This window comes from Lithobates pipiens, unplaced genomic scaffold, assembly GCF_037356315.1.
Source record: "Lithobates pipiens isolate NorthernLeopardFrog02 unplaced genomic scaffold, aLitPip1_a1.2 Scaffold_25, whole genome shotgun sequence".
Classification (NCBI taxonomy): domain Eukaryota; kingdom Metazoa; phylum Chordata; class Amphibia; order Anura; family Ranidae; genus Lithobates; species Lithobates pipiens.
This window is the reverse complement of record NW_027507787.1, coordinates 165,251,941-165,267,045: the sequence shown is the minus strand read 5'-3', so window position 1 is coordinate 165,267,045 and position 15,105 is coordinate 165,251,941. Positions and strand designations below refer to the sequence as shown.

Sequence of the window (15,105 nt, the reverse complement as noted above, 5' to 3'; positions counted from 1 at the left end):
CACTTGACACAAGTTGTGGATTGTCCACTTGCCACATCACTTGCCACCTGCCATGTCACTTGCCACAAGTTGTGGATTGTCCACTTGCCACGTCACTTGCCACAAGTTGTGGATTGTCCACTTGCAATTGAAATTGTTTAAAATATTTTTCTAATGGTTTTTCATCATTTGCAATCATTTTTGAGATTTTTAATGTAAAAAAAAAGGTCACCTTTAAAAACGCATATAAACGCAAACGCGGCTAAACGCGGGTGCCGCGTTTAGCCGCGTTTTGCGTCTGAAACGCAGAAATTTTTGTTTCTGAACGCATTTTTTTGCTTCTGGAAAAACGAGATTAAACGCAACTGCATATAAATGGAAAAAAACGAGACTGTGTGCATGGACACATAGGATAACATTGAATGAGTTCAGGTGCAGTTGAAAAAACTGTCCAACTGCATCTGAACGCGCGTTTAATTGCGTCTCGTGTGCATGAGGCCTTATAGATTTCAGTGCAACACTTAATATATACACCTACAGAGAAATCCTTAAGGCCGCGTACACACGGGCGGACTGTTCGCCCAACTTTGTCCGCTGAACAGTGTTTGGGCGGACAGTCCGCTCGTGTGTGGGCTTTCAGCGGACAGTTTCAGCGGACAGTTGGACGGACAAGGTTTTTCGGAATTTCCGAAAAACTGTCCGCTGAAACCTTGTTTCAGCGAACAGCCCGCTCGTGTGTAGGCTTGTTCGTCAAACAAAGTTGCGCGCATGCTCAGAAAGGATTTTCACGCCGAAAGCTATAATGCAGTGTATAGGACGTCGTATTTTTCGTCCCGTCGTACATGCCGTTCACGTCATCGCGCACGGTTTCAGCAAACTGTTCGTCCGTCGTGTGTGGCCATGTCCGTCCATGCTAAGTTTGAGCGGACTGTTTGCCGAAACTGTTGGACGGACAAAGTTGGGCGAACAGTCCGCGCGTGTGTACGCGGCCTAACAAGAATCCTCATCATCTCACTTTAAAAAGCACCACAAAACATGATGAGAAGCCAACTGACACATTTTTGGGATTCCTCAGTGGCCATCATCAGGTTTGCAATTCTGTGCCTGCTCTATGACGGGTGTAGTGCTCACCCTGTGGATCTGCCACAGGTTCTTCTCACATGTTATTGTAGAGGCAGCCAGGCACACCGCAACAATCACTCTTTCTGGCTCAATGAACAGTCTAAGCGTTGTCTTTTTTTTTTTAAATATATTGCTGAATAAACTTAAATGGGGTACAGGGAGCTGTGGGATACTCCATTAACACTGTACAGTAACAAGAGGACACTATTCACATTGTCACTACTTCATAGAACAATCCCTCTGGTAGAAGCCAGGGGAATGGACAGCACTGAGATGCCATAAGAAATGCAGCAGTCCCAGCAAGCACTGGCACTGATGAACAAGGGATAGTAGCAGCAAGCATTCACCGGGATCCTACAGTATCTCACAAAAGTGAGTACACCCCTCACATTTTTGTAAATATTTTATTTTATCTTTTCATGTGACAACACTGAAGAAATGACACTTTGCTACAATGTATAGTAGTGAGTGTACAGCTTGTATAACAGTGTAATTTTGCTGTCCCCTCAAAATAACTCAACACACAGTCATTAATGTCTAAACCACTGGCAACCAAAGTGAGTACACCCCTAAGTGAAAATTTCCAAACTGGGCCAAATTAGCCATTTTCCCTCCCTGGTGTCATGTGACTCGTTGGTGTTACAATGTCTCAGGTGTGAATGGGGAGCAGGTGTGTTAAATTTGGTGTTATCACTCTCATACTGGTCACTGGAAGTTCAACATGGCACCTCATGGCAAAGAAATCTCTGAGGATCTGAAAAAAAGAATTGTTGCTCAACATAAAGATGGCCTAGGCTATAAGAAGATTGCCAAGACCCTGAAACTGAGCTGCAGCACGGTGGCCAAGACCATACAGCGGTTTAACAGGACATGTTCCACTCAGAACAGGCTTTGCCATGGTTGACCAAAGAAGTTGAGTGCACATGCTCAGCGTCATATCCAGAGGCTGTCTTTGGGAAATAGACATATGAGTGCTGCAAGCAATGCTGAAGAGGTGGAAGGTGTGGGGGGGGTCAGCCTGTCAGTGCCCAGACTATACGCTGAACACGGGACGACATGACTGTCATCCCAGAAGCAAGCCTATTCTACAGATGATGCACAAGAAAGCCCACAGTTTGCAGAAGACAAGCAGACTAAGGACATGGATTACTGGAACCATGTCCTGTGGTCTGATGAGACCAAGATAAACGTATTTGGTTCAGGTGGCGGCAACCAGGTGAGGAGTACAAAGACAAGTGCGTCTTGCCTACAGTCAAGCATGATAGTGGGAGCGTCATGGTCTGGGGCTACATGAGTGCTGCCGACACTGGGAGCTACAGTTCATTGAGGGAACCATGAATACCAACATGTACTATGACATACTGAAGCAGAGCATGATCCCCTCCCTTCAGAGACTGGGCCGCAGGGCAGTATTCCAACATGATAACGACCCCAAACACACCTCCAAGATGACTTTGTAAAGAAGCTGAAGGTAAAGGTGATGGACTGGCTAAGCATGTCTCCAGACCTAAACCCTATTGAGCATCTGTGGGGCATCCTGAAATGGAAGGTGGAGGAGTGCAAGGTCTCTAACATCCACCAGCTCCATTATGTCATTATGTCATCATGGAGGAGTGGAAGAGGACTCCAGTGGCAACCTGTCAAGCTCTGGAGAACTCAATGCCCAAGAGGGTTAAGGTAGTGCTGGAAAATAATGGTGGGCACACAAAATATTGACACTTTGGGCCCAATTTGGACATTTTCACTTAGGGGTGTACTCACTTTTATTGCCAGCGGTTTAGACATTAATGGCTGTGTGTTGAGTTATTTTGAGGGGACAACCAATTTACACCGTTATTCAAGCTATCCACTCACTGCTTCTACATTGTAGCAAAGTGACATTTCTTCAGTGTTGTCACATGAAAGATAAAGTCAAATATTTACAAAAATGTAAGGGGTGTACTCACTTTTGTGAGATACTGTATATTCAGGTCTGTACTCATAATGTCCCTGGATCATTTGATGCCTCCTTCAAATATCAGACAGACATTTCTCCCATGAACTCTCAAGACCAGATGCTCAGTGAAATCCCTTAATTCATTTCAGAGATTTTCAGAAAGACAGCCCCCACCCAGCTCTGGAACCTCGATGTATGCTCTAAATAAGACTGTAGATCACTGGAGGACACAGTTTGGAGAACCAGTCATAAGCCAGAGCAACAAAGGGCATGAGAAGAAACCAGAGCAGGAGGACAAGAGGGAGAATGTCAAGAAGATGTGACAAGGAGCCATCTTCAGCCAACTGCTTTGTCCAACCATGGCTTTAGGTGCTCTGTGGAATCTGCATACGGTAGGTTAGGCTGGCTGGGGTTTTGGCTGATTTCTGCTGTATCAGACAAAATGTAAGATGTGGGTGGCTCAGTGGTACCACCTAACACTGCAATTGAGGAGGATCTGGATAGCAAATGGTCAGCTGAACTGTGACTGCATCCTATCAGATAAAGTCACTGATTGGGTATTCAGACAGCTGTGGGCGCTGTTGCTGTTGGAATACAAAAGCTAACAGGGGAGATTCTTCCATCCCTGTTAGCATGCATGGAGGAACAGGAACCTATTAGGTCTCTGCGAAAGACATCTATGCATGCATGGCTAGCACAACACAGAATGTACATTACAATATTCAAATGGACTTGGTGGACTGAATTAACAGTTCACCTTTTCAATTGTTGCTTGGAATTGGTTTTACACCCCTAGCATTGACCTTATTTAAAAAAAATAATACTAATTACATCACCATCATCCTTACAATGTGATTGAGATGAAAAGATTACCTCCGCAACTAATTTCACATTTATTGCCACCTCTTATAATAACAATCACAAATCAGAGAAAATGTTACAAACACTTTAATTTTAATGATACAAAGCATCATGGCAGGTGAGTTAAACATATGTTGATTCTAATTACAATGTCTCCTCGTTATGCCATAAACCCGCTGCAGAGGAAATAACTCCTCTTTCCTGTCTAGAATAATTTCATAAATCTCTCCTGTAACCTCTGGAACATCTGCTCAATTTCTACACATCCATTGTTCTAATTGCTGTGTGGGCAAAGGGTGATCGCTATTTGTCAACCTGGCACCAAGACAATCATAGGGTGAATAATAATAATAATAATTGGCAACATTCATGATTATTATCTGCTCCAAAAAACCCCAACGGTCTGCCTGGTCCCAACACCTTCTGTCCTTCATTCCTCCAGAACTGTCATTCATAGGTCTGATGTATAAAAGATGAGTTGTATTCAGAGCGGTAATGGCAGAATCTCGGGGCATGATGTGGTATGAGCAGAGTGGGCGCCAGTGCTGGCTTTATAGTTCAGATCATCCCTAAAAACCCAACTCCGGGAAAAGTAAAAGTCCTCCCTTGTAATGGGGCTGCACCCTCACTTTAAGGGTTATCTGCTCGCTTAGTCTAGGACAGGGGTCTCCAAACTTTATAAACAACGGGCCCGTTTACTGTCCTTCAGACTTTAAGGCAGAAGAAAAGGTTCCAGTAACAGTGGGAAAAAACAATGCCCCATTGTTGGTGTCAGTGGGAGGAACTATGCCCCATCATTGGTGTTATTGGGAAAAATTGTGCCCCATCGTTGGTGTTATTCGATCCAATTGCTGGGATCATAGGGAGGAATTGTGCCCCATCATTGGTGTCATTGGAAGGAACTGTGCCTTATCATTGGTGTCAGTGGGAGGAATTGTGCCCTATTGTTGGTGTCATTCGGCCCAATTGTTGTTGTCGTAGGGCCGTCTGCTTTTGGTGGATCGGATGTCAGAGGACAAGTCACCGTTGACATCCGTCGCTCCATAGACCAGCATGGAGCGCCCGTTCAGGTCCGCCGTCAAAACTGACAGGCAGACTTGAACGGTCCAACAGTGTGAAACGGGTCTAAAGGGAGCTGAATACAAATGTATGCCACACTTTTCAGATATTTATTTGTAAAATATTAGAAAAAAAAACATTTATTTTCCTTCCACTTCACAATTATGTGTAACTTGTGTGTTGGTCTGTCATATAAAATCCCAATAAAATACATTTATGTTTTTGGTTGTAACATGACAAAATTTGTAAAATTTCAAGGGGTATGAATACTTTTTTAAGACACTGTAATAAAATATTTACAAAAATGTGAGCGGTGTACTCAATTTTGTGAGATACTGTATGTTTGTTATTTTTAAAGCGGAGGTCCACCCTAAAATGGACCTCCGCTCATCGGAATCCCCCCCCCCTCCGGCGCCACAATTGGCACCTTTCAGGGGGGAGGGGGGTGCAGTTACCTGGATAATCCAGGTAACTGCACCCATTTCCGGGATAGCTGTCTGCGGAAAGGGGCGTAGATTACGCCCCTTTCCGCAACTGCCCGCCCCTTTGCGCAAGTGCCCCGCTGCCTGCTGGGAAACACACAGTTCCCAGAGGCAGCGGGGACCGTCCGGATTGCGCCGCGCGGCTCGCGCATGCGCAGTAGGGAACCGGGAAATGAACCCGAAAGGCTCCATTTCCTGATTCCCATACCCAAGATGGCGGCGGCAGGACTCGACAGACGACCTAGCGATCGGCTTCGGGTGCCGACATCGCGGGTGCGCTGGACAGGTAAGTGTCACTATTTTAAAAGTCAGCAGCTGCAGTATTTGTAGCTGCTGGCTTTTAAAAAAAAAAAAAAAACGCGGAGTCCCGGTGGACTCCCGCTTTAAACAAAACAAAAAAAAAACAAACAAGACATTAATATCACTTTAAGCACCATTGTTGGTATCAGTGGATGAAATAGTACCTCCAAGGGCTTTATAAAGCAAGCAAAGGTCTGCGTCTGGCCCCCCGGACTGCTGTTTGGAGACCACTGCTCTAAGGGCCAGGAAAATCACTTTTACTTACCTGATCCTCCGCTTCCCCAGCAGCTGACGCTCCCTATACGTTGTTAGTGAACTGTCCCTTGGTGTCCTCACATCAAATGCAGGGCTGTGGACCCTGTATCAATCTTGATCAGAGAACCTTATGCCCCGTACACACGAGCGGACTTTTCGACATCCAAACTCCGACGGACTGAGTCCGGCGGACTATCCGATCGTGTGTGGGCTGCAACGGACTTTAGCGAAGCTAAAGTCTGACGGACTTTAGAAATGAAGCATGCTTTAAATTTTCCCGACGGAACTCCGCCGGACCCGGTCCCCTTCGAAAAATCCGCTCGTGTGTGTGCTACTCCGACGGACTAAAACCGACGCTAGGGCAGCTATTGGCTACTGTCTAGGAACTTCCTACGTCGAATCCAGTCGTACGTCATCACGTTCGACTCCGTCGGAGTTTGGTGTGATGGTGTGTGGTCAAGTCCGTTCGGTCGAAAAGTCCGCCAGAACTCCGTCGGAACTCCGGCGGAACTCCGGCGGAACTCCTTTGGAGGTCTGTCAGACTTAATCCCTCTCGTGTGTACGGGGCATTAGTCCACCAGAGTGCAGGAGAAAAGAGCCTGCAGGGACCAGTCCAGCAGCATGGAGGAGCCTGTGGAAAAAGAGGATCAGGTAGGTAAAACTGCCTTACCCGGTCCCCAAGGCATAAACAACCAGTTGGCCCTTGCAGCACAGGTGCAGCTCCACTGCAAGAGAGGACTTTTACATTTCCTGATGTTCAGCTTTATGTTTTTGGCTTGCTGAACTCCAAGCAAACAGCTAAATACACCTTGGAGATGCATATCTGGTAGCTGTTTTACATACCAAGGGATTTGAATGTCTGATCATCCAGTCATGAGCAAAACCCTGTTTGGCAAAAAGACTTAATTTTTCTCTCAGTACTCAGGTACTTCAGTTAAAGTGATGTTGCCACCAAAAAATAAAAAATAGTTTAAAATTCTTTAAAAAAAATTTTTTTTAAATAATTGGAATTTTTTTTTTTTTACTCACCTCTAAATGCCTGTTGATAGGGGGTCCCTCGTAGTCTGCCTTCTTCATTGCCTGGGCTGGTGACATCACTTCCCTTCTCGCCGCGCAGTCATCTGGGACCTGTCACGTGTCCCAGATGACTGTGCGGCGTATCACGGTGCCCTGTGCCGCTCGCGCATTCGCAGTGGGTGACCGGCTGTGAAGCCACAGCCGGGTACCCACAGAAAGAATGACGGCGCCGTGAGCGGAGCGGGGAACAAGGGGGGGAGGGCTTCGTTTCCCTGCATCGGTGGACCCTGGGACAGGTAAGTGTCCAATTATTAAAAGTCAGCAGCTGCAGTATTTGTAGCTGATGGCTTTTAATTTTTTTTTTTAGGGGGCACCCCACTTTAAGTACCATTTACCGGTCTTATTCTTCCCCCAGTCTGTGACTGGCAGTGAAAGGAGAAGCAACAGACAAACAAGTTCTGCTCTCTCCTCCTATCAGCATGCTCTTTGCATAGCCTCACAGGCGATTGGCTCCTTGTACTGCTTCTCCCTTACTCATTCTGAGGTCTGCTGAAGAGTAGAAACCTCCTATCAGCATACTCCTTTTTAGCACTGTAGCATACCTTTACGGCTCTTTTTGTTTTGCTTCTCCCTCTCCCAGTCTGAGTTTTGCTGTACAGGGACTACAAGAGGCTAACAATAAAAATGTAGGTACTTGCATTATAAATTTTAATTTAACTCTCCCTGCCCATGCTAAAGCTGAAAGACGGCTACAGCTTGGGCTTAATTTGCCGGGAGAGTATACATGGATGTCTTCCCGTGATTGCACTGCGGGTGGCGCACTTTGTGATCCTTTGAACTTTGCTGATCACAGATCAGAGTAAAGGGCCAATCACAGCGTTCCTTTACCAGGTGCTCAGCTGTGTCCATGGAAGTAAACACAAGCCGGTTATCGGCTTTTCTATCCTCATTCTGATAGTGTGAGGAGAGAAGAGGAAGCCAATAACCACCTTGTGTTAAAGGGACATCGGCACTGATAATCAGGGCACCGATATCAGTGTCCTGATTATCAGTGCAGCTGAAGCCCACACACGAGCGGACTGTCCGCTGAAACACTGTTCAGCGGACAAAGTTGGGCGAACAGTCCGCCCGTGTGTACGCGGCCTCAGAATCACTGGCTGTTGGAGCTCCTGTCTCTGATTACCATGAACTGTCTCAGGAGAATTGTATATCACTCACAGCTCAGGAGCCACACTAATGTTGCGTACATACGATCGGAAATTCAGCCAGCAAAACACCGATGAGAGCTTTTGGTCGGAAAACGAGACCGTGTGTATGCTCCATTGGACTTTTGCTGGCCGAGTTCCAGCCAGCAAAAGACTGAGAACATGTTCTCAATTTTTTGTTTGGAAAAAGTTCAGATCGTCTGTAGCAATTCCGCTCGGAAACAATTTGAAGCATGCTCAGAAGCATTAAACGCAATTTTCTCGGCTCGTCGTAGTGTTGTGTACATCACTGCGTTCTTGACAGTCGAAAGTTTAGCAAACTTTTGTGTGACTGTGTGTATGCAAGCCAAGCTTAAAGCGGAATTCCTTCGAAAAAAAAAAAAAAGATTTTTCTGGCAGAAAATCTGCTTGTGTGTATGCAGCATCAGACTTCCACAGAAGAGTTCCACAGAAGTTAAAAGATTTCAAGTGTTTTTTACCTGACAACTTCAAGAAATTGATACTTTCAGTTCATTTACCCCTGGAGAGCTGTAAGTTGCCCACAATTGTCTATGGGTCGCGCTATGTTCATCAACAGCCAGAGAGCTGCAAGATTCCTGCGGCTGACTTCCAAGCAATACTGAATCCTACGAGTTCCCCAACATATAAAAAGCTCATGGTGCATTTAGGGACTGGGAAATCCTAAAAGCTGTCCATGGCTAACGTCCTTGATGAAACCTCTGCCTTTCCACTTTGGACTAGCCACCAGCAGCACAAACCTTTTTGCTCACTTGCTACTCAATTGGGCCACCAAGAAGTTATAGAAATACCCCTTTCTTCCAGAATATTAAAGTGTTACTAAACCCAGTAATATGAAAATATTTAATCTGCCCCTCCACAGTTCCCCCAGTTTATAAATCTTCTTTGTATATTAAAATATTGCCACTATATACCTTTTTGGATGATCTTCATACCACAGTCAGTGATAAACTGCAGTTTCTCCAGTGTTGAGAGGTCAGGTGGGAGGAGATTTCCACTATAGTCTGCATACACGCCCACATGTGTGATGCCAATATCATGTGACCTGGCTATCTCTGAGAACAAGTAAATGTTCTCTCCAGCATTAAAGATACAACTGAACATGTGCAGATTGGCTATTGCCTGTGTGTTAGATGGCCTTCCCAAAATAGACATTGCAAGAAGGGAAGGATCTGTGCATACAGGATAAAACAGCCCTTTTAGACAATGCAGAGGATTAACCCCTTAAGTTCCACAGTGAGTATAACAAGCATGCCATGCTGCATATACAGACAGACTGTTGTGGGTTTAGTAACACTTTAACTTCCTCTGGCGCTTATCAATTGGCCAAACAACCATAGGAAGTGGCAGGAGAGCTCCTCAACAATGTACAGCTGTTGGCCCCCAACTACTGGACAACAGCAAGTTTTCCACAGCTGCTTCATTCAGAAAGGAATTTCTTGGCATTCAAAAAGCTTGCAAATTTTCTAAATCCCAAAATTGCCATTTTCTGGGATTTACTGTTCCTCTACAATCAAAGGTCGGCCATAGATGACCCAGAGGCCCTGACCCTCCATTATGGTATATTCACAAAGCCACAAATTGCTCTGCCACTGCCCTTCTCCATATTAGGCACCTAGCATTTAAAATAAACTTGTGAAGACAGAGATATAAAGATTTAATTTGCTTGACCTTAATAAGTGCAGACCCTGGGGGTGTATCATTCTAAACCTGACATCACGATTCAGAACAAGCATGCAGTCAGTAAAGCCTGGAATGCCTCCATACTTATTTCAGGCCAGAGGATAATGGTCCCATTGCCTTCCACATTATAAAGTGTCAGTCTAACATGTTGGTTTCTGCAGTCTGGGAGTCATTTTAGGAGTGCTTTAATAAATTCAGGCATCCATAAAACAGGAACAGACCTAACTTGTAGAGTATAGATAATATTACACATGTAAAACCTATAAATAGTGACATCTACAGGGCAGAAGTATGAACACCACAAAGCCAAATTTGCTTTTTAGATTTTGGACAGTGAAAGGTTAGAAACTCTGCCAGGTTTTTACTCTTGTCTAGAACGATTTACCCTGTTTTGACTGTTTTGGAAGAAATAGTTTTCCCTTTGGCTCAGACTGTCTTCCATCACCCCAAGCAGGGTCACTCAACTCTCCTATGGGAGTAAAACTAGTTCATATGTCATCATGCATGCAGGTTAGAATGTGCACCATAGTCTTCAGTCAGCTTTAAAATACACTGAAGCCACTGGATCACCATAACAGCCAGGCAACTAGCATTTTCTCTCTGGTGAGGTCAGCAGTGTTTAGTTAATAGGGAAAATTGTACTGAGAGAAATCTGTAGTTTGCCAATGATGACCTTTGGAAAATACTGCTTGCCTGGCTCTCTTTGGCGTTGGTACATAAAAAGAAAAAACACATACAGTATCTCACAAAAGTGAGTACACCCCTCACATTTTTGTAAATATTTTATTATATCTTTTCATGTAACACTGAAGAAATTACACTTTGCTACAATGTAAAGTAGTGAGTGTACAGCTTGTATAACAGTGTAAATTTGCTGTCCTCTCAAAATAACTCAACACACAGCTATTAATGTCGAAACCACTGGCAACAAAAGTGAGTACACCTCTAAGTGAAAATGTCCAAATTGAAATTTCAGTGTTGTCACATAAAAATATATAATAAAATATTTACAAAAATGTGAGGGGTGTACTCACTTTTGTGAGATGCTGGAAGAAAATCACCTGGCTTTTAGGAAAAAACTCAAGACCTTCCTCTTTTAGCAGATGATCAAAGCTCGCCACAGCGCCTAGAGGCGATTCAGTTCGCATTGTGCGCTATACAAGTATTTCATTCATTCATTCATTCATGCTGTATAATGTGTACAGGCTGTGCTGTGAGTCCCTCTGGGACATAGGGGCCCATTTAGAATCCCATTCCCATTGTCACGCAGACCCTAAAATATGGGTGCTCAACCTGTGGCCCTCCAGCTGTTGCAGAACTAAAGGTCCCATCATGCCTCTGTCTTTAGGGTCATGCTTGTAACTGTCAGCAGCTTGCAATGCCTCATTGGAGTTGTAGTTCTACAGCAGCCGGAGTTCCAAAGGTTGAGCACCCATGCTCCAAAAAGACTCACACTGTGACTATGTGACTTTACATCTCTGGTCAGGAGTTAAATGGTGGTGGTGGTGTAAAAAAACTGGACTTGGGGGGCCTTTGCTGACTCTATCCATGACTGCTTTAAGTTACTGACAGTGAGATATTCTTATTTACATCATCCATACATCCAGGCAAAAAGCTAAATACACATTTGAAATACATATACCGTAAGGGAGTTGTTTTATATGCCAAAGGAATTGAATTTCTAGCCATCCAGTTCTTAAATGTACACAGCTCTGCCACACAGAACAGACCTGATTTTTCTCTACTAGTCTCTCTGCTCCCTCCTCCTATCACTATTCCCCTTCTCTTTCCCCCAGTCTGAGCTCTGAGGATTCCAAGCAACTGCTACTAAATCAAATTCAGTTACTTACACTGCTTACATGGAAACAAATCATTTAGTAATGTATTGATCAATACAGAGATGCTTTAGTTAACCTGAAATAGTTTTGTAAGCCATAGATTTTTAACAAAAATTTTAACTAACTCTTATATTTTTAATTAACGCCCTTACTACTTAAAGAGGAACTGCAGTCTGCTCAGATAATTTGTAATAAAAACATCTTTGCCATTCTGAAGCTTTCCTCCGACCACTTTGCATATTATTTTATATATACTGTGATTCTGTACTTGTCAAATATGCTGCAGAAATCTCCTTCCACTGAGTCTGGCTGCAGCCATTTTAACTGTGGGCAGCTGAAGTTGCTGCCTGTTCACTTCCTGGGTTTACACAGAGGCACGCCTCCAGCTCTGCAGCTCTCATTGGCCCTCTTATGACTCACCCCCCCCCCCCACCCTTCCTGGAAAACTCTCACAAGAGAGATCTATGCATGATGTCATAAGCCTAGGCTTTTTACCAGACAAAAAAGAGGAAGTGGGCTGTATAAGGTATTTACTGGCAGAAAAAAAATGTTTCACTATTCAAAGTTAAAATAACAAGGGCAGAAGATTTAATAGATGGAAAGTTGGAAAATGACTGAAGGTCCGCTTTAACTCCGTTTGGCTGTTTATATGTAAACTTTATACATACGCCTTTGTTCAAGTCTGTAGCAGCATTACAAAAAATGCTTTGTACCAAAAACATGATTCTAGTGTTTTTATAAAAGTAACAAATCATAGCCAAATTTGTAGTAAATCCTAATTACTTTTATTAACCCTAAAATATATAGTTCAATTTTAATTACCCCTATTATTATTTTTTTATTAGCTCCTGCATTCCCTTCCCTTTATTTATAGTATATTTGTAGTTAAAGCAGAGCTCCACCCAAAAGGGGAAGCTCCGCTTACTTGCCTTCTACCCCCTCTGGTGCCACATTTGGCATCTTTCGGGGGGGAGGGGGGAACTGATACCTGATTTTGACAGGTATCCGTCCCCACTTCCCGGGAGACCTCACTGCTGCGAGATGTGGCGAGACCCCCGGAAGTTTCACTCTCCCCCCCTTGCCCCGCCACCTGGGCCATTCACAAAGCACAGCGCGCTTCCCGTATTTGTAGTAGTGCACCGGCTGTGAAGCTGCAAGGTTTCGTTGCCATTTTCCCTTACAGGCAATGGCAACAGCAGCACCTGAGAGCCGATGGAAACATCAGCTGGGATGCCGACATTGCTGGACTCCAGGACAGGTGAGTGTCCTAATATTAAAAGTCAGCAGCTACAATATTTTGTAGGGGAGGCTGGACCTCTTCTTTAATTCTAATTCATTTTATTAACCCTAAAAATTATAGTTAGAATATTAGTCAACCCCTATTATTTTTATTAACTACTGTATTACCTTCCCATATATATATATATATATATATATATATATATATATATATATATATATTTTTTTTTTTTTATTTATTTTTTTTTACTTTTTAAAATGTGTGTTTGTCATGTTTATAGCGCCAATAAAAAAAAAACTAAAAAAAAACTTTGTACCAGAAACATGACTTTATAGTGACAAATTTTGGGATGCAATTTGTAGTAAATCCTAATTACTTTTATTAACCCCCAACATTTGTAGTTAAATGTTAATGAACTCCTATTATTTTTATTCCCTTTTCTTGTAATTATTCCTAATTACTTTTATTAACCCTAAAAATTGTAGTTAGAAATTTAGCCCCCTATTATTTTTTATTAACTCCTTTATTTTCTTCCCTTCTCTTTTTTTTTCTTTTACTTCTAAGTACTTTCTACGTAAACTTTTTAAATTTGTGTTTGCTCATGTGTATAACACCAATAAAATGGAATTAAAACAACTGTGCCAGAAAGGATTCTACTGACTTCTCTGGGAAATCTCGGGATAAAATTTGTAGTAAATAAATCCAAATTACTTTAACCTAAAATTTGTAGTTCATTTTTTTTTTATTAACTCCTGTATTCCCTTCCCTTAGCTTTTTTTATTTTTGTTTTACTCTTAAGTACTTTTTACATAAACTTTTTGAAATTTGTGTTTGCTCATGTTTATAGTGACAATTAAAAAAAACAAAAAACTTTTAGTTAAAACCTTATTATTTTTTTATGAACTCTTTCATTCACTTCCTTTAACTTTTTTTTTTTCTTTTAGGTACTTTGTTCATAAACTTTTTACATTTGTGTGTGCTCATGTTTATAGCACTAATAAATAATAATAATAAAAAAAAAAACCTTTGTACCTTAAACTTGATTCTACTGCTTTTATTAAAAGCAAAAACCTCGGGATAAAATTCTAATTACTTTTATTTATTTTTTTCTATTCTCAACTTCTCTCTTTTTTGTTTTTATTATATTAAATTCCTGGTCATTTTTGCAGCACAAAATTAAAAAAGCTTGTAGTTGCAATTGGCATCCTTGCCTTGGATGGCAGAGGAGTGTGTCCCGACACTGCTTGTAGTTCCCCATCGGTCACAGAGCAGCGACTTGCCCGTAGTAAGCATGAACAGCACAACCAGTTTCCACAATACCCTCCAGCACACATCTCAGACACCTACCAGAGTATGTTGGTAAGTCAGAGTCCTTCTGGGTAGATCTATAGCAGACATAACCAGATCCAGGCAGGAGGTAGATGGGGACCAGCACTGTCTCTGCTCTGTTCAACTCAGCACCCCCTTTCCTCCGCCTGGACCCTGCGTACAGATCCCTAGTTAAGAGCCTGTCAGAGGGAGAGAGGGGGGATAAGGCTGCTAGGACAGGGAAACATCCGGTTGTCACACGAGACGTGACCTGCTGCTGGAGACATCACCTGTCATTGGAGACATCCGTCTTGTCACATGCATCCCCAGGAATATCCATGTGTCCCAGTCCATCTCCCTGTCGCTGCAATGCTTCGGAGAAGACCCAAACTTTTCCCAAAACGGGTCATGTTTTCCAGACTTCCAGGTAGAAGCAGTTGGGAGAATCTTGGGTGAACACAAATAGACCCCTGTAGTTAAAAATAAAATAAAAAAAAGCAATCTGATTGTACAATCTCCTTTAGATCTACCAAAAAAATCTAGAGCAAGCACCTGCCTAATTAGATACAAGTAGAAAGGAAAGTTTAGGTATATTCTTAGTAAACTTAGTCATACTTAAACTTAGTTGGTCAACTTAGTTAAAGTGATTGTAAGGCCCCTTTCACATGGGCTTGTCCGTGTATGGACTCCGCTTTGCTCAGCAGGGAATCGATCCGCTGATTCCCACTAAGCAGGCGGATGACAAGTCTGTCTCCGCTCACTGTGCAGAGATGGACCTGTCAAACCCCCGCTGACCTCTATG

The 15,105-nt window shown here is 43.1% G+C and overlaps 1 protein-coding gene across 1 annotated transcript in view; it reads right to left on the bottom strand.

Moving 5' to 3' along the window:
* The window catches only part of CLCN1 (chloride voltage-gated channel 1), a 238,176-nt gene extending 223,676 nt beyond the window's left edge, over positions 1-14,500 (bottom strand). The window contains exon 1 of the mRNA XM_077455098.1: positions 14,343-14,500. Coding sequence (XP_077311224.1) covers positions 14,343-14,393 — 51 coding nt within the window. The 5' untranslated portion in view covers positions 14,394-14,500. The remainder of the gene's footprint in view (positions 1-14,342) is intronic.
* Positions 14,501-15,105: the final 605 nt, after the last annotated feature.